This window comes from Numida meleagris, chromosome 7, assembly GCF_002078875.1.
Source record: "Numida meleagris isolate 19003 breed g44 Domestic line chromosome 7, NumMel1.0, whole genome shotgun sequence".
Taxonomy (NCBI): domain Eukaryota; kingdom Metazoa; phylum Chordata; class Aves; order Galliformes; family Numididae; genus Numida; species Numida meleagris.
The window spans coordinates 22,889,068-22,911,879 of record NC_034415.1 but is presented as its reverse complement, the minus strand read 5'-3'; the positions used below and the strand labels follow the sequence as shown (position 1 = coordinate 22,911,879).

The following is a 22,812-nucleotide window of genomic DNA, read 5'->3' as shown; positions in this document are numbered from 1 at the left end:
TTGTGCCTGTCTGTAGTTTTGCTTTCAGCATCTACTGAGAAAAGTTACACATATCTAACCTTTTTTATTTCAAATTCGATTGGTCTCTTCCATCCTGATGTAGAAAATAAGATGCATTTTCAGTTTAATGTTAAAATGTGAGATGGTGATTTGTAGCTGTATCCATTGCTGCTTTTGCTGGGCTGGCCTTGGCTGGCTTCCGCACTCCCACCCAGCTGCAGTGTGCGGAACAGGGGAGAAAATGAGATGAAAAAGCTTCCATGTTGAGATAGAGACAGGGATATCACTTACCTATTACCGTCATAAGCAAAACAAATTTGACTGGGAAGAAAACTGGTTTAACTTATTGCCAGTAAAATAAACTTGGGTAGTGCAAAACCAAGACTAAAATTAAAACGCCTCATCTTCACTGGAAAACTCCTCTTGTCATCATAGACTTCCTCTCCTCCTCATTAAAGTTGGTTTGCTGCTGCATCTCCTTCCTCCCACACTGCTCAGTGTTCATGCAAATGATGTGGAGTGGTCATCAACTTCTAGCTGATGGCGTTGTTTTCCTTTTTACTGCCTCCCGCTTTTCTTCTGCAGACAGAATTGACCCCACATCTGCTATGTTTGTTAGAGACATTCTTTCTTATATTTCTTTGCCTCTGGGGCTCTGAAATGCCAGAGTGGTGAAGCTGCAGTATGAAAGAACAAATGAATGGTTAAGTTGTGGGGTGGGCAGCTGTAGGACATTTAGAAGGGCTAAGGAAATAAATACCCCACAGGGATTTGTTGTCCTGTTGCCTCCAGAGAACAATCAAAACTAGCCAAAAATGCATTGATTATTTCTGTGATTTTTGTTAGACGTGAAAGCTGAGAAAACTGAGATGAGAGAGTTGAACATTTATAAGAACCATGAGTTTAAAAAAAAAAAAAACCAACCAACCGAAAAACCCTCAGGTGATCTCAGACTCCAAATATCTTTCTATGTTTGGGTATGCATATAATGCATATACCTAATCTAATTTAAAAAAAAAAAAAAAATCTTGGATTTAGTTTTCAGTTGCCTTTCAATGTAAAAACTTTATTTCACAGCAGAGATTTAAATCGAATCCTGCTGTGTTTAGTATTTCCCCTGCTGTGTGTGTTCAGATCTGGGAAAGATACTAACTGAGGTCCTGACCTCTTATGGTCATTAAAGTCCCCAAAACCACTTTGAAGAGGTGTAATTTTTATTTTCTGTTTGTTGAATGCTGTCACTGCACAAACGGGGAACGCACTGCATGACCCAACCGGTTTAGAACTAAGCAAATGGCCAAAGCAGCGCGGTTTAAATACGGGGGGGATTAAGTGCTCCATTAGCCACCATTATGGTCCACCTCAGAGGTCCTTGCTATTTAATGTAGCAGGGCAACTTGTTTCCTTAAAGCGATTCATGTAATTATTGCCTCACCCCAGATTAATTCTGATCTCTTTTCCATACTTCGTTGTTCCTGAGTGTCTCTTTTCATCAGAGCAGATGCGTTCCCAAATAGTTAGGAGACAAAAGAACCCCCAAGCCCCCCAGAGCAAAGCTCACGCTAATAAATGTCATTTGTTAGCACTTCACCGTGGCTAAGGCTTGCATCAAGAGTTACGTAGGGTGCAATTGGCTTTACGATGTGAATGGACCCCCACGGTTCTTCTTGTCACCCCAGGGGGATATTTATCACAAGTGAGAGAGCAATTACAGTGCAGTTAAACTCCCTGTAGTAAATCTTGATTTTTAAAAAGAGAGCTAACTTTGTTGTTGCAGGTTTGGCTGCGTGTCATTACATTTGCAGCCCTTGTGCAGTCTGCTGCTGCGGCCTGGTGCGGAGACCCAGTGACGCTGCCTACTTTAATTATAGATTGTGCTTATTTATTATGTATGACCAATTTTAATAGAAGGATATGCTTTAATATTAATGTTCCTTTGTGTCCTACATATGGAACCCACTTTAAGGATCCTTTGTCTCTCTTTTTCCTTCTGCCACCTGCCACCCTGCTCTGCTGCAGTGAACCTGCGCCCAGGTGCTGAACAGAAAGTGGTGTTCATCACTGCACGAGTCCACCCTGGGGAAACGCCTTCTTCCTTCGTGTGCCAAGGTGAGTGCCTACATCATGGTTTTGTAAGAAAAGGAACTACCTGGTTTCCTACACATGCACTTGTTGGATTTGCCTAATTTTCTTGGTCTGATAGAAGGCTGAGTTCACATGATGTTTTTTTTCCCGCAGTGAAGATAATAGGGAGTCTCTCGCCTCTACCCAGAGGTCAGTGAAAATATATCCACTCTGAGACTCGTGAACATTCACTGAATTCGGTCAAAACTGAACAGTGGGCTCTGAGATCATTCAGGATTATTTGACAGTTCGAGATGCGTATGTATAATATGATGACATAAGGCTCCTTCCTGTAGGAAAAAAGGAGGGAAAAATTCCAGGAGTAGTTCTCAGATAAGTGCTTATTTTTCTCACTATCTACTATCTTCAGCATCTTTTCCACTGCGAAGCAATGGCTCTAGTTCTCCAGTGTACTTCTAAGAGGCCTCTATTTGTCTGAAGCTGCTGCTCTGCGAAGCACAGCTCCCAGTGGCTGACAGCTGTTCCCTGCACAAAGCATTCCTGCTAAAAATAGAAAGCAAATTACCCAGCTCGTATTTATAAAGAGCTGTAAATCCCAGGCTTGTGGGTACAAATAAATAAATAATCCTGGCATGTGTTCGTATAACTTCATTGTATAGGTTTGAAATATTGTACTTACGATATGTGACTTTTCACGGTGGTAAACTGTTGATGGTGTAAATCAATGCAACTTCCCTAAAACCAAGGGGATGTGTTAATTTACTACATCAGCTCGGATATGGCCCTGCCTAGCCAATGAGTTGCATCAGTCAAGCTTACGCAGAGCTTATTAAATTGGCTGCTCGTAATGCTGCAGATTGGTTTGCAACTGGTCCTGTTGGTACCTAAAGACCTCAGCAGGGAAGGTCTGGCACGGTTTCATGGTCTTCTCTGTGTGTTTCTCATATCGGCCAAGTCCCATATCTGGCATCTCTCTGAGGCAGAAGGTCAATAGCTGTCAATTCTGCTGTCCTAGCCCAATGGGCTAAGGCAGTACTGGGTCTCTTCTCACCCAGTCATGAGTAGCAAAGGTAAAACACTTCCTTTAAGAGAACAGAGCTCCATACCAAGAGCAGTATGGACTATGCTCCTGTGGTAGCACAGTCAATGTAGAGCATTATAGTATACATGGTGTTTGTTAATGAATATGGATTTTTAATTGGATGCTTTGATTCTGTTCATGGCAGAGCCTTGTGAAATGAGGGCTGAGGCATGCTGCTGAGGAGGTATTTTGTAAATTATATTATTTTGATAATGGAGAGTTTATGCAAAAAAGGGGGGGGGGGAAGGGATGTGAAAAAGCAGGTGGCAAATTTAGCCTGGTGAAACAACTGGATGGAAGTCATGCTCTGATTGTCTCCGAAAAACTTTGCATTTTGTAGGAAAATTAAAACAAAAAGGACGGGGGGGAGATAAGAAAAAAGGAGGGGTCAGTCTTGGAGAAGCACATCAGAAACTTGCTGTGACTGCAGTTATAATGCACGCTTCACTCACTTGGAAATGCACAGATCCGAAGGCACTGAACTCCGCTGTGCACCGAGCCATTCTGCCCAGTGCAGATGAAGCTGCCTTGTGTGTATAATTAGTGTCAAGACAAGTAGAAATGGCAAACATTTCAAGGCTGTTGCTGTGTTGTTTCTAGCATTGCCAGATGTGAAATTGGGTGCTTGCTCCATCTTTGAAAACTTTTGCATGGGAGGGTCAAAAGAAGGGATGAAAAGGATCCCTCGGGCAGTCAAGTGAAGGCATAATAAGGAATTTTATTTCTGGAGTCCTGGGAGGAATTTTGGCAGAGTTAGATATTGCAGATTTAATATCCAAATGCAAGCCCAGTCAATGCGTATGGAACGTGTCAGGATTTTTTTCCTCGGTAGAGAGATTTCTTCTCGAATGCTTGATTATACTCACCACCTGAAGTATTAAGATATGGAAGCTAATCCCAAAGATTCCCCAGGTGCAAGCAGCATCGTATACATGGAAGAGCAGTATTTTGACTGCCTAGGCCTGGATAATCAGCCAACAGAGGAATCAATGATAAGTTACAAGCTTTCATTTTTCATTCTTCTGTTTTGTTCTGAATATTTTATTCAGTTCTGGGTCTGTCTTCTTTAAGGCACTAAGATCATAACTAACTTCTTACCTGTCTTTGGGCTAGCCACATCTCTTCCTGCTCTCTAGTGTAGCACCAGCACCGACTTCCTAGGGCCTGACAACAGCATACTCTTACAGCTTCCACTATCTGGTTAGTCAAGATGCCCTGTGAAGAAAGTTATCTAGCCTTGATGCATCAGTATATACTTGGTCCTGACTATGGATTTTTTGTCTTCACCTTATCCAAATGTGAAAAACCTGAACAAGAATATTTGTGTACTTGTGGGAAAAGACCATAAATGCTTCTCTCCATTCAGAGCTGTATTGTTTGCATCACCCCTCTTTATGATCCGTACCAAAGAATCCACCATAAACTGGGATTTTGATTAAAATACTCTGTATTCTTGCAGATGTGAGAGTATTGTAAACTCAGATACAAACGTTATTCTCCTTTCTGCCGTGGAGTGCTAGCAGCAGTAGCCAGACTTCCCTAGAATCATTAAACACCTTGTCCAGCAGTTAAAAACAAGTGCCACAATATTTCACGCGTGGTGCAGCTGCTGAGCTGTAGCTCTCTTCATTAAAAGGCAGACAAAACCCCAAAGGGCCTCTTCACAGAAAGATGGATTACAAACCTTTTGTTTCTGTTTTGGTCTTTTAAGAGTTATTACAATGCTTCAGGTCAGCCTTTTTAGGACATTTTCCTGATAGTTCTTAACTGCTTGTTGTGAAGTTCGAGGTCAAGATGGAGAGTTAGTCAAACAGAGAGTGCACCGCGTGAGTACCCCTTAAATCCAAGGGTAGGACAGTGCTCTCCTCCTCGGGCTGTGACAGTCATCGTGAGCACTGATGCTTGTCATGTTTGGGGATGAGTAAGTAGGAATAGGGTGTAGGATGAAGAGGGCTCTGTTTTCAGTTTACTCTTATGAACATTTTCTAACAGACTGGAGTCACTGCTGCTACTGGAGAGCTTTTATTGTTCAAAAAAAGAAGTGAGAATTCATCTTACAACTTGAATTCATCTCTCGTGGGCTGTTCAGATTTCTGAGAGGTTTTTCAGAAGTTATGGTTTTGGATCCCTTTCTTTTTCTTTTTGTACCTCGGTTAAAAAGTGAAAAAGCAATTCTCCCCCCCCCCCTCCAAAAAAAAAACCCACATTATTTTTAAGAAAATGTTTTATTTAAAAATATATATACTACTTGCTGTCTCAGTCTCACGTTGTACTTCTAGGACAAGTAAATACTTCTATCTTACAGATGGGACCAAATATCAGATAATGCCTGTATACACATGCAGTATGCACATGGGTGTGCAAAATGCAAAATCCATGTACAAGTCCCTACCCTCTAAAAGCTGGTGTTAAGGCACCTTTCCAAAGGCTTGAATTTCATCTAAGTTCTGGCAATAAAAGTATTTTTTTTTTGCAATGTTCTTAGTCTTATTTTCCTTCCTTTGCCTGTTAGATTTTCTTTGTGGGAGATAGCAAATGCACATGGAGTGTTGTAAGAGACCTGTTGGCTAGCATGTTGAAATTTGTCCTGTTTGCTTTGGCTTTTGCCAGCATATCTGCAGCTCTAGCATCTCTAGATGTTCTTAGGCATGGACTGTCCTCATAGACTCAGCATCTTCTGTTAGAATGGGTGCTATTTGTTGTCTTCATAATACGTTTCCCAGTGGGATGTCCACGATGCCATCTAAATGCAGAAATAAAATATGGCGCCCTAAGCATTTACTCTAAAGTTTGCTGAGCCGGGAGCCCAGAATGGAAAACCTGGTGCAACAGGGATGAGAGAGGGATCCCACAGCTGGGTTTGCAGATGCAGAGCATCTTGTACTAAGTGCAATTTGACCTGAAACTGACCTTGAAGCTTATGGGCTGAATAGGGAACAGCCATTAAAAAGAAAATGTAAGGAAAACAGGCACCTGGGACTCTTATCCATAAGAAATGGAGCAAAAATGACTTCTCAATCAATCTCTTTTCATTACTGCTGTTTAAATGGATGCTCCCTCTAGCTTCAGCTTAAATCAGATGATATGAAATGAAAAACCAGACTACAGTGGTCAGTGTCTTTTGGTTTTCAGTTAACATTCTCTGTTTTTAACCCCCACCCTCTTTCCACTGGAGGGCAGGACAAAAAAAAAAAAAAACTAAAAACTTTTGTACAAGGGGGACACACTACCTGAAAACAAGGTTTCCACCAGCTGTCTCTGCTGTTGTATAGTAACTCACCAGGCTTGTGGGTTATTGAGCTTGCTCTCTTCTTGACTAAGGTGCTATTTCCCCCTTCATGTGCTATGAAGGATTTTATCCCAGGACAGATTCAAGATGTCCTCTTATTTATTTATTTGTTTATATATTCCTGGAGGATCCCTGGAAGAATTAATAAGAGAGTAAAGTTGCTACAACAGAACTGGGACTTTTCTTTCTTCGTCCTTTCCCTTTTCTTTCCCTTCCCCTTGTGGCAAAGACAAATTGCAAATATGTAGAGTCATTCAGGAACTTGTTGCTTCTGCTTGGAGTTTCTGCTGAACTTCCTCTTTTATTATGAAGAAATAAGAGGAATAAGCTGCATCTGGGTTAAAAGTTGCTTTTCTGCTTCTTTCTTCAAGCATCAATGTTTGAGCACTAGGGCATAAGTGATAGCTGAAAGATAGGACAGTGCATGTTTTAAATGTAAGAGTTATGCAGCTAATGAAGCCTTTACATGTGAAAAGAACCGTTCTGAATTAACACAGGCGATAATCTTGCTTATCTGTTTCCAAATAAATTTCACCTAGAAAAAGGGAACTGTGTTCCATTGGTATTGGATGCTTTGGTTCTAGCAGCTGTGCTGGAGGAAAACACTGAGCCTAAAATTGCCTGTTGTGGTAATGATGGGGTCCTCAGGGGCTTGAAGGCATTATCTCTTGGACTTCACCTTAGACTAAATTTGTGTTGGAATAAATACACACTTTGTGTCAGCTCTAACCTCATTCTAGATTCTTTACTTGTTGTACTTCTCCTTCTAGCAATCTAAATCTTCATTTCTAAGCAGTATTTCCTAGCAGAGGAGGAAAAAACATAGAATTCCATAGAATATGCAGATCTTATATATACGTGTTGGTTATATTAATGCCAGGTTTCAGTTCTGTCTTCTCTGCTAAATGAAAGAGGCTGGAAGCAAACGCTTACACTATGCTGGTTACCTCTAGGCTGAAGGAAGTGAATATCTCCATATGTATCATGATGTAGCTTGCGATTCATCTCTGAGTGCAGGAGGATGCTCTGCCCTGGCCGTGCAGCAGCCCTCAGACACAAGGCTGCCCTTTGTGGTACCACTGACAGTGTTTGCTGATTGTATTTCTGTTACTGAAGAGAATGGAGCTAAACAGAAGCTCCTCTTTAGGGGGCTTCATACTCTCTTCCTGCCACAAAGGTACAAAATTGCTTCCGTTCTTTTCAGTATTTGCTTGTACCCTTTGCAAACCTCCTCTCCCACCTGCAATTCATAGGAAAATGCATCTGCCATTTCTGCCATTGCACAGTGCTATCCCAGAGGTGACTGCTCTTGGTCAAAAAAAAAAAAAAAAAGAAAATCTTCCTATGAAATGAATGGCATCCTGTGTACACAAGATGTTATGCATATGTTGTGATGGGAGCACTCTGTTCATTTAGCCACAGCTCAGCACTTACAAGCAGTGAGGGAGCATGGCAAACAGAAGCTGCAGTTCATGGTCTCTTTTATAGGGGTTCAGGAAACCTAATGATAAGAAGCAGACAGAGACAACAGAATTCAACAGCCTAACCGTAAAATGAGCTGCAGGGCTCTCTTAAAGTTGCTAGACTGCATTCATCCTTCTCACTAAGACTTTTTTTCCTTTAAGTGCATAGCTCCTAAGCTTTAATACAAAGGGAAACACTCTCCTTGACTTCTAAAGCAACATGAAAAACACTATTGTCTGTCCCTTGTAAATCTCCTGGATGGGATTTTAGTGTGAAGTATCCCAGGGGAGGGAGGTTGTTCTGAGAATACAAAGTGTCCATATTGGAGTAAGGGAAATAAAAGCTCCTCTTAAAAATGTTGATGTAAATAGACCATAAGAAGAATTTCTGTTACCCAAAGTGACATTAGGTGTTACAAGATAGCACATTCTGAATAAAACTGCAATGGTGTCAGGCAGACGTGAGAGGTTACACAACTGGTTTCCTGAGCTGGAGGAAATTTTTAATGAGGTTAATTTTTTCTGGCTCTATAGTTTTGTTATTCACTCTTACCGTGTGTAATTCCTGGATGTTCCAGGGACCCCCCGAAGAGAAGGCATGGTGGTGGCAGGGTGGCTGGGGCTGCAGTCTGCAAAGGGGAGAAAGAATTCTAGAGCCGAAGAGAACCAGGATGGCGAGGAGGAAGGAGTTGGGGCTTCTGTGGAGAAGGCTGTTGTGTGGCTGAGACACCCCTTGCCCCCAGTAGAAGTTGTTCTTACCTCTTGTATCCCTTCAGCAGCAGTGCGACTGTAGAACTGGGCTCAGCAGACAGGCTTACCCCCTAAGCCTAGACCTGCATGCTCACTTTGCTTCTTCCAGTAGAAGTGGATCAGTCTTAACTCCTCATCCCTGGGACAACAAGGTCAGCTTGGCCTACGTAGCTAAGAAATGTCAAGTGGTTTTGTTTGATTCAGTTTGCTCTTTGCTCAGAGCAGGCATTTGACTACCTCTGCTTAACTAATCCTCTTTACAGTAATCAGAGTTAAAGTAGCCCTTGGTCTTCAAGAGAGAATTGAGAAAGGCTTCACTGCACAACAGCAGGCAAATTTGCTTTGTCTCTGGGTGGGATTGCCCAATTAATCTCTTAAAAACACTGCTTTTGCAATGTTTCTTCACTGCTCACACTTCTGAATAACATTAACTTAAAGATCGTTTCCTCTGACCCCTAACCAGCCTGCCTCTAAGCCAGAGCACGTCATCTTTGTACCAACACACTCTGGCACTTTATTGGTGTCTGAGGACAGGAAAAAGAGGAAATATTGATATAGCTGAACTTCATGGTCACTTAGCTTCCCTTAATGTGGTCTATTTTCCAGCTGGAAAACTGCAGTCCAGGTGGATTCTGAAGATGTTACTCTCTTCCCAGTTATCAGTTAATATGAGGCCATTTTATGTGCATATTGCTCTGAAGAGCAGTGGGCAGCAAGTGATGCTCTTTTTGGGGAGTGGTATTATGCTCATGTTGCATAGCTTCTCTGGGCCTGTGTGAGAGAGCAGGCATGCAGGAGGTACTAGGTGCATCGCTTGTGGCCAAGAGCATCCAGTGTACTGTTCTTATAGCTTTCCCCAAGGAGCTTGACTTCACTGGGCCACATAGTGCTGGAGGATCAGGTGCTAGTGGGGAAATCCCAGGGAGAAATCTTGAAGTCCTGCCCCAGTGGAATTAGACCAGAGCATGAATATGCAAATATCAGAACAGGACTGTAAAAAACATAGGAAGTTGTGTGTTGTCTTTAGATCTCACCTGCATGGTTCTGCTGTCAATGAAAGAGTAATGGCTCATTGTGAGTAATTGTCATTAATTTCAAGGAGCCTATGCTGTGAGCTGAAGCCCTTTCTGTGAGACCAACAGTGAGATACGTACTGATCAAGCTGCAGGTATTGCAGCGGCGTGTCATGTTTCACAATTAGCTCTCTTCTTGTTTTCACACTTTTCTTTAAGCCTTTTCTTTCTCCTTCAGTGGCATCCAAACTCTTCCTCACAACTGATATTAATCTTGCTAGTCTATCGTTTCCAGCTTTGTCTTCTGACCCTTTGTTCTTTGCCTGCCCTGACTCAGTTCAACTGAATTGATTTTTTGTTTTCATTTTGTTTTCAGTTCCTTTGTCTCAGAGGTGCCCTGTGCTTGCCTTCCTTCTCCTTTTGCCACTGCAGTAGCTGCTGCTCTGAGGAGCATGCATTCATGTGTGGCTAGGTCTTGGCTGCTGAAAACTTTTCTTTGACATGAGGGCACCTGGATGAAATTCTTCCTCTGCCCCTGCACAGGTTGCTCACCTGTTTTGTGTGTCGCAAGATATTGTGTACATGTTTATAAAGAATCTCCTTGACTTCTGCTGCTTAAATCTCCTTTGCAGGGCAAGTAGAAGGGACTCATGATGGAAGCAAGTTCCTCCCTGAGAGAACAGCGCTTTAGACATCATCTTTGCTCTTTCAATGTGGTCCTGCTTTGCACTCTAAGGGTTGAGAGAAGGGGGTAACAGGGCATGTGCTGCAGCCGAAAGCGGACATATACGCTTTACCAATCCTGCTTAATGTTATCTTGAAAGAAATATAGCTGCACAAGTTGCTTTGATGGATAATACTTGGACAAATTTCTATTAAATGCTTTATGGACAAGGAATTAGAATGTGGGTTTGGGAACACAGAAATCTTAGAATCACCGAAGTTGGAAAAGACCTCCAAGATCATCTAGACCAACCATCCACCTACCACCAATATTTCCCCACTAAACCATGTCCCTTAGTACCTCTAAACATTTCTTGAACATCTCCAGGGACAATGACTCAACCACCTCCCTGAAAGTCACCTTTCCCAGTAAAGCTGGCCCCTTAGAGATAGGAATAGCTGCTAAGAAACAATTTCCAGATGTGCCTCATAGTGCTAAGTTCTAGGGTCTGATATCCTATTACATGTTCAGCAAGGGGTAATAAAACCTTGGTATTCATCTGTCCTCTGATGTGGAGGTTAGTTATAATTTGCTTCTTCTATATGTAGAAGGTAATTGGAGATGGCTGAAAAGCTTGTTATTTTTTTTTAATACCACAGTTTTTCAAAGAATGCTTTATTAGTAATATTGTGAAAGCTCACTTTTGTATTTCTGTTGTATTTTTGTATCTTGTATTCTTGTCTCCCTTCCCACATTTTTGTCACTGAGGGAAGAAAATATGATGGGGAGAGGATCTGGGAGGGAAAGAAAGGAGAGGGAAAAAAAAAGTAACTATTGAATTGTTTTCACAGTTAAAAAAGGAAGAGAGGAAAAATCTGTAGGACTTCTTTATGAGAAACACATTTCCTTCCAAAGCTAGAAGAAAAACCTCAATTTTCAGTCAGCACACACAAAATATTAAAAAAGCTGAGTCCTGCCTTATGTTATGGTCAAACATAAGCCAGGTCTTTGCATGACTACAGAACAGATATGGCATGGACGATAATAGCATGTCAAGTCATGACACCAAAGTGAGAACAGGAGGATGCGGGTTCCTTGCTGCAGAACAAGTCAATCAGCCCTTTTGAGCTTTGAGCTACCTGGTCTAGTGTGAGGTGTCCCTGCCTATAGTAGGGGGGCTGGAACTAGATGATCTTAAAGGTCTCTTCCAACCCAAACCGTTCTATGATTCTATGATCTGTCAAATGGTGGCAGATTTGAAGAGTGGAGATGCAAAATGCCTTCTCCCAAGTACTGTCTTTTCAAAGTTACTTCTGTTGTCTTTTGGGGAGGAGTGGGGAATAGCAAGCTCTACTGTCCTGGGTCAGAACTGGAATCCCTTGGAAATTAACCCCTGGCTGCCCTGCACTGGATCCAGCAGCTGAGAAGTAGTGGCTTTGAAATAAACCTGTACTCTGCGGTGTGCATGTCAGTCTGGGGTCTCCGTTTGTCCAGTGCTTTCAGTGGTACTTCTTCCCTTCTGATGTCTGTCTCTCACACAACAAAAGAGGCTATTTATTCACTTTAACTTACTGTGGTCAAGGTGTTAAAATTCTAACTATTCATAATACTTAGGCATTCTTGGCCTCCGGTTACATGGGAACTCTGATTTTTTTTTTTTTTCTTCTTCTTGGCGATGTTCCTGGTGGATAAGAGAAAAACAACACCTTGACATTAGTTTATGTGGTCACAGTGCTGCCAGAGTCTAAACCCGTTGCTACTAAGTGCTCGGGGAGAGGTTCTGTCTGAGAGTGTCTTGCTGGCACTTGAGAGTTCATTTGCATCGAGGCAGGCTGTGAATGTAGAGTGCAGTAGATTATTTCTTGAGAAATTCTTATTCTGGAACAAGAGCATCTTATCATTCCTGCTTAGTTTAATATGCTTCAAAGTAGATTCTGCAATAAAAATGTCTCCAAACAGTATTCCTAAGGAAATTTTTCCTTCATGAAGCAGCAACAACAAAGCTCCTTGGTTTTTAGAGAAGCCCTGAAAGTTATATCTTGCTAACTTCTTCCCTAGTGCTCTTCAGATGGAAATGTGTACTCCTTGCCCTCCTGGAAAATTTTACCTCTTCACGCAGAGATGCTCGAGGCAGCCCTACTCATGTGAGGACAGTTTGCTTTCTGAATATTCCTTCTTCCCTGTTAATTACCATCACCTTCAGGATATTCAGTGCAGCTTCATTTTCACAGCAAGGATTTCTTTGGAGGGGAGGTGGAGGCTTACAACTTATTCTGCTGCCTAGCAGCCAGAAGCTCATCTTAGCTATTAGAGAGCGGCCCTCATTTATTTCTGTAGAGCTTATTCTTGCCTGGATACCATGCACTGTAAATAAAAAGAAATCTCTCTCCACTGGTGAGGGGTAAAGCAAAACTGTTGCAATGTTGTTTTTTTCATGTAAGGATATGGTCACTTATGTTTTTTTAATAAATCTTTATTAAATCTTAATATATAATCATTATATATTATAAATATATATATAAATCGTTATATATAATCTTTATAAAATCTTTTATTAATCTTTATTAAAAAAAAAAGACCAAAAGCACTGGAAAAAACTTTTTTCTCCATGAGCCTGGTGTAAGCAGCTACCCAGCAAGTCCCCTCCAGCAGCTCTGGAAGCAGCTTGAGGATGTACATCTTTCATCTTGAATTCAAGGCGAGAAAATTCAGATGCAGCCAGCAATTTCTTGGCCACTGTATCTTCCCAGAGGATTAGGATTTTGTTTAATAAATCTCTCTCTCGTTTTTTCCTTCAATCTGGTCAGCTCATGAGTCACCCAGAAGTAGTTCAGATATTTCACACAGTCCCTGCTTTCATTGTCTGCAGAGACTGAAGTTACAGACTTTGCCATGCACGTAGACTTCTGTTTCATTTCAGTTTAGATCAGAATTGCTGTGTCTACCACCAATATGTATGAAGGGGGAAATGTACACAGTTTGTTTTACTTGTGTGGCACTTTCAGATGTTCTTCTGTGGTGCAGTGCCAGAGAAGGCAGAGCGTTGGCCCTAGCTTCGGAGGGAAGGTAGCCATCTCTTGCAAAGAGCAAGATCAGCCGTGATGCTGATTCCCCTCTTGTGTTTCTCGTGACCAGAAGCAACCACAGAAAAGTGTGAAGTAGCTCTTTATTGAATCATCAGGACTTCTTTCTGTTTTTGGAATTTAGTAGTTGTCCATTTTAGAGGTACTGCTTCATTGGGTGACAGCAGAACTGCATAGTGCCTGCGGACTTTGTTCTGCCCCACTTTACTTCAGGAGTCTTACGAGTGACTTTGCCTGGGTGGAAACAGACCGGCTGCCTTGCACCTTTTTAGTTGTTTTTTGTAGAAGGACAGGAAAATCCAATAAAAGTGAAGCAATATACACTGCAAACCCAGTGGAGCAGAAATCAATGAGGCAGCCAAAAGGTGCCATTATAGATGACTTAGTGTAAGTATTCACATTTCAACAGTAACAGAAAGTGATCACTTATCCTCAGAAGGGAAAGGAGAGCAAAAAATCCTACAGGGTTTTCTATGGGGGAGGGCTGTCATCATTAGAATCTGAAGAATGTATGCTTGTACTATTGTTGTACACGAACTGTAAAGTAGTAGCAGCTCCAGTAGGGGCCAGGACCTGGGGTTCAGTCCTGAGGAGTGAACTCCTTGGCTCTACTCTCCAGCTGATGGGGCTGAACCTCTGAGCTGGAGCACAAGAAGATGCAGTGTGTGCTCCTACCCAAGTTCCTCTCAGTTCAGATTCCTGGTTCATTCTGAATCCTGTGTGCACACCAAGGGGCCCAGGGCATTAAGGCACCACAGCACCCGTAGGGACAGCTCATTCTCCATGTGCTCTTGCTGCTTTCCAGCATTGTGTGCTCTATGTCCATACTGGCAGAGCTGGTCACACCAGCAACCTGTATGGCCAAGTACTCTTCTTGTGGCCAGCAGTAGCCAACCGCAACAGTCACTGGGTTATTAAAGGTGAAGGCAACTTAATAGAGATGATCTCTTATATACTCTTGCAGTACTCTACAGCTGAAGGAAACTGGAAAGGATAATTGTGAACGACATCTGCAGTGCTCCTCTGTCTCTGTCATATAGCTTGGTGTGCCTGCCTGGTTCGTACCTATTGCTCCAGGGTCTCTGCTTGACTGAGCTGCACACATGCAGATGTTGGAAACCATTTTTAGAATGCGTTTAAAATTACAGATTTTTCATTTTTCCAAGCGTTATTTATGCAATGCCTTTTTCTCCTTTTTTTGCTGTGTATTTGATTTTCATATGTAAATGTATTCTGTCTCTCTCTAGAGAAATGTACCTTTTGCCTTCTTGCTTTGCAGCACATTTTTGCTTAGGCTGAACTATCCATCTTCTTATGTAGTTATTATTTGTCTTCCGTAGACTTGTGTAGACTTTATTTCAGTTAATACTGTAAGAGTAAGAGCAAACTGTGTCTGCATATTTGCACTTACTATGCAAAAATGTGTTATATGGCACATCCTGGAGGGAAGTGTTAGGTCGCTGTAGTTCATGCCTCCATTCCCATCACCAACCTATGTTAAACTAAGCCCACTGAGAGCCCAAAGGGTCCTGGTTCCCAGAGAAAGGCAGAGCTGTCAGACACTGAGGAGGTAGTTCTGGGCACAGGGAGTGCTTGGAGTCCTGGTGAGACAATTCAGCAAAAGGCTTGAAAGGAGAAGCGTCATCTTTGGTTATTCCTTGTAGTCCAGTAAAATTCAGTGGTTTCTCAAGTAGAACAAAGCCTGCCTAGTTCTCCCTAAGTCCATAAAAGAGTTTCTTTTCATTGCTTATGAAGCTCTACTGGGGATGCTTTCCTGGGTGCAGGCGACTTTGGAAACTTCGCACTTGTGGTGTGGTCCCCTTGCTGGTCCCTGAAGGGTTTCTGACTTCCCCCTCCACATCAACTGGACATCTGGAAGAAACTTGTCACCTTCCAGCCTCTGAGGAATTCAGATTGGTCCTGGGTGGAGCAGCAGTAACAAAATAACCTAGATTTTTACTCTCCGTAAGACCCTTAACTTCAAATAGAAAACTGGAGAATGAAGGGATTTTGTTTCTTTTTCTCCTCTTTGTTAGTGCTGTATGAGTTATTGGTGTGCAGCTGAAATTCCCACTCAGTGCCATGATCAGAAGACTGATGTTCTGTAAGTTGATAACGATAGTAGGAAACAAGGTCTGAGTTAAAACTGCAAATGAAAGCGCCTGCTTAATTTCTTGTTCATGCATTCAAGATCCTCCTATTTTGCTTGCATTTTTTTCCCTTTTGCCATCAAGGCACTGTGTTGGGTTGTGACCCTCTTGTCTTACACATCATGGAAGGCAGAATCTCCTGCGTATTGGTTCAATTCTAAGGCTTAAATTGTAGCTGTATTTAACATTAGTTAATTCTGTAAAAATTGAGGGCCATAATCCAGCAAATGTTTTTAGTGCTGTCTTGGAGAACTTGCACTCATGGGAAGGACAGACTTTGAATAATAATCACCAAACACATCATCTTCTGAAGCAACGTCTTTAGAACGATTCTGATAAATCCCAAGTAATTCATTAATAAAGCAAGATCATCTGATTCCTGCAGTGTTTCCCCAGGAACTCTATTGTTTCTTCCCAGGAGGAAAAGAGACATCATCTAGGGGATGCTGATCGACTCATTTTGATGCAAAGAGAACTTCAAGCTCCTTACAGCATATTAGGAAAATTAAAGAAAACAAAGCCACCCACTCAGGCTGTGCTGTGCACAGAATTTATGAACTCTTCGGGCAATCCTGCAGCAGCTGTACGCTCTTGCCGATACGTGCTCTCTTTGACAGCCTGACATGTTCTTTCAAGTCAGTTCCACAGGTTTTCCTGTTGTTCCAGTTCTCCTGGAGAACTGTGTGACTGCCCATGGGGCCTGGGGGAGATTAGTTTGTAGTTAAGCAAGTAACATCAGCCATCAGGGTAATTAAGCGGCTGAAGTACTGGCTCATCTCTGCAGAGGTCAGGAGGCATTCTGCTCCCTTCTGTTCATTCCTACACTTTTTTACCAAACAAATCCAGCCTTGGCTTCATTCTGCTTTCCTGTGTGGGTCTGATTTTTTTTTTTTTTTTTCCAAATTTAACGGAGATCTCATTGCTGTAAGGAAGTGAAGAAATGGATACAATGAAATAGTGGGAAAGGTTAACCTGATGTACCTCCTGCGCTCACATTGAGTAGCATGTGCTGTGCTGGGTGGAGGTGGATGTTGCCATTAGCATCCTGCTGCTTCTCTGACCAAACGTTCAAGCAGCCTGCTGCTGCCACAAACCCCCGTGTTGGAAGCTGTTGAGAATCTAGCCTTTTCTCCGCGCCTTTTTCTAAAACCTGAAAAATCAGTTGCATCAAAATGAGTCCCGAGGCCATAAATTGTTGGTTCCAATGAATGAGGCAAAGGCTCAAACTGCTACGTCCTTCCAGGTCTCCAGGTGTTAAAAAACCTGCTACAGCATCAAAGCAAATCTTAGGGCCTGTCAGAAGCCTGCTTTATCAGGGCAACCTTATATAAAATATGACCTAGACGATGGTAGTCTTTTGTAATGAGGTATTTCTTGTGGTCTTGTTCCATCATCTAAATTCTGTTTACTAATTTTATTTTTCAGGCAGGACAAGGTTCTAGTTACAGTAAGGAATCTGGAAAGTTTTCAAAGTAAGAACTAGGCTTACCCTCACAAAATGCCTAATTGCCTCTTTTGTGGTTGACAGCTTCAACAAACAACATTCAGAATGCCCCCATTTTACCTGGGGCGATTCTGTGTGATGCTGAATACCACCTATGGTTTGCGGAACACATTTAGTGCTCCTTGATTTGTGTGGAAGAAAAGACAACAGTAGTGCTGAGAGTACTCAAGCTTGCATTTCTGAAGTGTCTGGCAATTCTCATTGTCTCAATTGCTAGAACGTTTACTGCCTTCTGCTCTGCAGGGCTGGGTTTTAGGAAGGGCTGGGAGAGGGAACGGACAGTCAGCAGCACAGATCTCCTGTAGTTACGGCTGAGTAAGAACAGAAAAATTTTCAGGATTTGCATATAATACCTAACAACCTTTTTTGTTGTTGCAACTTGCCATATTTCCAAGTGTATTCAGCACCGATGAGCTTCATGAGGTTGTTTGAAAAATCCATCTGCTGGTTTTAGCCCCAGAGATACTGGCTTTGTTGCCCTGCAAATCTAGGCATTGCTATCTCAAGTTGAACTTAAAAATCAGGATCTGGTAGCAACCTGCCAGCAATCAGCAGTGCTGGAGATCACAGTCTGACTCCTGGTCCCTCAGCCTAGCCGTCAGGGATGCCAACTTCAATTATGTTTTACTGGCAGTGTATATCTATATCTTTTCAGTACCAAATCTGGACGTTGTGCTCTAGCCCAGCACCAGCAATCATGTATCCTCCAAAGCAAATGTGAATCTTTTTATGAGGAAAGAGCCAAAACTCATAAAGATACAAAGGAAATCCCACATACTCACCACTTACTTTTTGCACTGAATTGATTCCACTTCTCTACTGCTGTTTTGTGTCTGACTAGGTTCCACTTATATACATTCCTCTGCATGGTTTCCCTGCATGAAATACAGCTGGAGCACATGTGGCTGGAACTCTTCAGTGTTTTGAGGCAATCTTTGAGTGATCTAAACATAGACATCAGGCAGAAAGCATGGAGCAATCTATGTGCATGAAAGGTAGATTATGTAAGTGTATTCCCTTTATGTGAAAACAAAGAGTATAAGCATAAGTAAATAAATCCACGGGATGTTTTCCAGCCCGCTCTATCCCATACGTTCTTAATCAGCAGGCCCATTAAAATGGGCAAGAAGGCCTACCTAGTGGCATTGTATGGTCTGTCTTATTCAGTGGTCCTGGGTTGCTTTACTGTGGCAAAAAGTACCCAAATAGTTTCTTACTTTGTAATCTCAATGTTACTGGGGACAGTAATGGCAGAAATATCTTCTATTTCCATACAACAGTACAAGGTGGATTTTTATACCTTCGTTAGGTGTTCTGGAACATAGTTGAAATTCTTGGATCCTAGAATGGCCAGAGTTGTTTGTAATTTTTGAGCTGTAAAATAATAATGCAACTGTTACTCATGTTCTGTATAAATCGTGATTTGCTGATCTGTCCAGGGAGGCCTGCCAATCAGCTGTAGTCCCGAGACCATTACACACCAAAGAATGTACGGGACAGACCGAGAGGGGTGGTGCAGAGGTGGGCAGATGAGATGCCCTAAATTGGCTCAGATACTTACAGAACTGTATGTCTCTGGCAGAATCCATTTGGGAGCCTCTTGACTGCTGTTCCCACCTCTTGCTTTCTTCATCTGGGTTTGTGTTTCAGCCACGCTGATTGCCAAGTTAATTATTAGTGGGAACCCACGCTGACTGGTGGAGAGGGAGGGAAACAATTTAATTTTTTTTTAAACATTCTTTGGATCAATTACTCCTAGTGCTTACCAAGCACATTAAAATTTGAGTTAAAATCCATAGTGCCTTGCTCTGCCATTTTAAGCATTTGTTGCTAGTCATTACCAATTCCTTTGCACACAGCCCTAAAGCAGAAGCATGGCTTTCTCTGGAGCTGACATTAGCACTGTTTCATTGGGCTGGCAAAATGCAGTGAGCTAGTGTGTTCCCTGGGAGACTGGCTGTTTTCCATTTATTTCACTGCTCTGGAAACAGGCCTAGCTGTAATGGCCTAACATATCTTAAAACAGGGAAATTACTAATTCAAGTCAGTGAGCATATTTTCATTTTAAAAGAGTAACAAATTAAATAAACTCCCTGCATTTTGCATTTGAGACCTCAGTGTTTCATCTGCTGTAATCTAATTCACCCATTCATTTCCTGCACATTCATTTTATCCCATTATTTGAAATTTCCTTTGCTTTTAATCCTGTGTTTTGAAGAGACGTAGAATTACAGCAGAGAATAGATGAGAGAGCAATGGTAAATAAAAGAACAAATATGCCATAATACAACTTGATGTGCTCCTAATCAATATGCTTATCACAGCTGAATCCTCGAAGTTAAACATACAACTTTTCTGCCTCTGGTTCATTAAAACTTCTTTAAAGATAGCTGAAATTGGGCCATGTGTACAATCCATCAGGTAACTGTTTTTGTTTGTTTGTTTGTTTTTGTTTTAACAGCAGTGATGTCTGGAGATATATTAAAAAAATACTTCTGAAATAAATCTAAATACGTTTTGAGGTATTTTCTGTCAATGGCACATTCAAGCAATGATATCTTATTTAACTCTGAAAACAGTGATTTGTCTGGTTGGGGACAAATTGTGTCACGATTAAAAAGTCCAGGTAATCCAGATCAACCCAACCATCAACATGTTAGGGAGTGCATCTAGGTCACCTTCCGAACTCCGTTTCACTTGTCTTGATTGGCTCCTATTTGTCTTGTCATGGGTAATGACGTTGCCTAGCTGTTGCTTCCTTTGAGAGCTTCATGTCCATGGGAAGCATTGGCAACTTCTCTGTGTTTTCTAACATTTGATTAGTTTTCACTGTGTGGCACCTTCAGGCCTGTTCAGTTCTGCTCCGAGCCTATCCTGCGGGGGGATGAAATCTGAGCATCAAGCTAGAGGAAAGGTAGGGTGTGATGAATACTCCCTGACATCTTTGTGCACAGGATTGCATCCCTCTCCAAGTGTAAGCATTTATCCTGTGCTTGTGTGTACTACAGATGATGTCCAGAGAGAGTTAATGAAAAACAGGCAGCGTGCTGGATTTTCCCACTCTTGCTAATTGCAGCAACCACTCAGGCATATGCATGCAGTTATACATCAGGATTGGGAGCTGGAAACTGTTGATTTATACTCCAGGCAATGAGATTTCCTTCATTGAACACTGTAGCCAGTGTGTCTGGTTTACTTTTCCAGTGCTCCTTCACTGCTCGTATTTTATTATTTTTCAATGAAACAAACCTTATTTTTGCCATGGATTCCAAAGGAACTTGTGGAAAGTCAAGGAAAGCAATTAATAAAGCATCATTTTGCAAATCCATGAATCCCTTCCGTGTTGATAAGATTGTTAGGACAAGATTTCTTGTTTTCACTTCTTATACCCTCTCTTCTGCCATTTCTGCCCAATAGAAAACCACAAATAGCTGAGTTCGGCAATCTGTTTCGAACCACTAAGCGGAGGAGCAGCACTACGAGAAGGAGTAGGGTCAGCATCTGCAATGATCCTCTGCTTATGGATCACTCTATGTGATGATCCTTTGTAGGGATAATTTCAGCATCAGCATGACGTTAGATCATGTCAGTAACCCTGCTGTGAGTCAGCTTTGCTCATTTACCACCATTAAAGTGATTTTTTTTTTTCCCTCTCCACCTCTTGCTGTTGTGTTGAATATTGGAAACACTTCAGGCTAAGGTATTATTGGATCGTTTCTGTCTATTGACTGTCCTGGGGGCTGTTCTGAAAGCACAGATCTGCATTCTGCAGCCCCCACGCTGGTATAGCATTGCTATGACCTGTGCTGAGTGAGGTTCAGTGTGAGGATGATATCTTTCCTGCCATACTGGGATGCAGAAGTGTCTTTCATCTGTCATTTATTCCTCTTTGCAGCCACAAGAAAAAGGATGAGGGATGAACAGACCTCACATTCTTGTTTTCCTACTTCCCACAAATGTGCAAGTACAGCATCTTTCCTATTGGTTTTGGTGTCCTTTAATGGTGCATTTCAATAATTTTATATAAGGATGAGCACTCAGGACTCTCTTTATGTTTATTTTCCAGTGAATATACCGTGTTGTTGTATTCATGCTTAATTGTTGCGCTCTCTTTAACCTCCAGGCTATGGTGAACTGATTGTAGGACATCAGCAGCTAGCTACTCGATGTCAGGAAATGGGTCTGAAAATATGAATCACTTCTTCTTTCTTGGCATATGCTAGAACATAGTCCAGGATACATTTGCATTAGCAATTGCCATATTGCATTAGGATCTGTGGTAATTAGATTTTCAGTAGTAGGAACAGGGCAAATGTATGATATAGTTATACAATTAAATATATTGTTAGAGTGAAAGGATGTGGTGAGGGAGAAACAGGATAATGCAGGCTTTGCTTTGGAAGGAGCAAATGTGAAGAGGTCATGTTAGAGACGGCAGGAAGTTTAAACGGAGTTTAAAGCAGTTGATTGAGGAAACAGAATTTCCACTGTCCTTTCTGGGTAAGCAGAGAAGTTTTCTTTGCCACATTACAGGAGAAGGGGTGATAGCAGAGGGTGCTAATGAAGCACCATGAGCTGGGCTAGGGCAGAGAGGTGTTGCAGGATCTGGTGTTATGGTAGGTGCGAGATGCTGAGCTGCAGGAGAAATTCCAGCAAGCACATCTGGCCTTGAGAAAGAATAATGGCAGCAACGTGGTTCTTAATACAGAAGGTCTGGTCCAGATTTGGCGCAGTTCAGGGAAGTTTGCCAGGAAGGAGTGACTTAAAAAACAACAGCTCGTTGCAAAGATTTCTAGCGCCATTATGACGGCATATCTAATGGCTTGCAGTTGTCAGCACTGTTCTCCCTTTTCTCTGTTTTTAATTCTTTCTTTTCTTCCCCTCACAACAACTATGGAAAGCTCCTTAAAGTTAATATAAAGTCTACCCTTGATTTTGTGTGGACTATGGATAAGCCGCTTCTCACGTCATGGCTGATTGCTGATTTCTGAGCTGTTCTGGTTCCAGGCAGCATCTATAATTGCATGTTATTATTTAAAAAATGATTATTTTAATTACTTTCGAGAAAGGAATGTACCAAAATACTCTCTATTTGTTTGCTTCTTTTAATTGGAGAACTTTTGCACACTATCATGTGCCTGAGTAGGCCCATTCCATCAAGTTCTCTGTTTTATATTGAGGTGACTTGAAGAGACAATAAGCAGTTAATGGGACATTTTCTTTGACCTCTAGCTGAAGAGATTTGTTTTTAGATAATACTTGCCTTATTTTTCATAAATGGTGTGACTGATTCAGATTGGATTATTTCATTTGACCCAAACTGGAGCTGTGGTTCGAAGATCCAACTAATCTGTGGGCAGCTATTTTTTTTCTTTAATAGCAATCTAATTGGCAGACCAATTAATCTGCTCATCTGTGAAGAGAAAATTTATAGCAATAAGTAGTTCTATTTCCAGAAGTCATTCTCTAAAGTAACATTACAGTGGCCTTGTTTACTTCATGCCCTGCAACATGATCCAGTGCTTCAACAGTAGCACAGGTCAATTAGTGGACAAATTAAGCAATTATTAGCCACTAACAAGGGTGACTGGCATCATTACCCTTCCTGTTTACCAGCAAACTGTTATTTTAATACAAAGATCAACAAATAAATTAGGGCATCTGTTGTATTGCCATGTCTGCCTTGAAGTAAATGATATTAAATGGGCTTTGGTTGCTGCCAAATTCCTA

At 41.8% G+C, this 22,812-nt stretch overlaps 1 protein-coding gene across 1 annotated transcript in view; it reads left to right on the top strand.

The window, feature by feature from the left end:
• The window catches only part of LOC110402371 (cytosolic carboxypeptidase 6-like), an 865,976-nt gene that overhangs the window by 657,338 nt on the left and 185,826 nt on the right, over positions 1 to 22,812 (top strand). Inside the window, exon 8 of the mRNA XM_021404385.1 lies at positions 2,020 to 2,109. Coding sequence (XP_021260060.1) covers positions 2,020 to 2,109 — 90 coding nt within the window. The remainder of the gene's footprint in view (positions 1 to 2,019; positions 2,110 to 22,812) is intronic.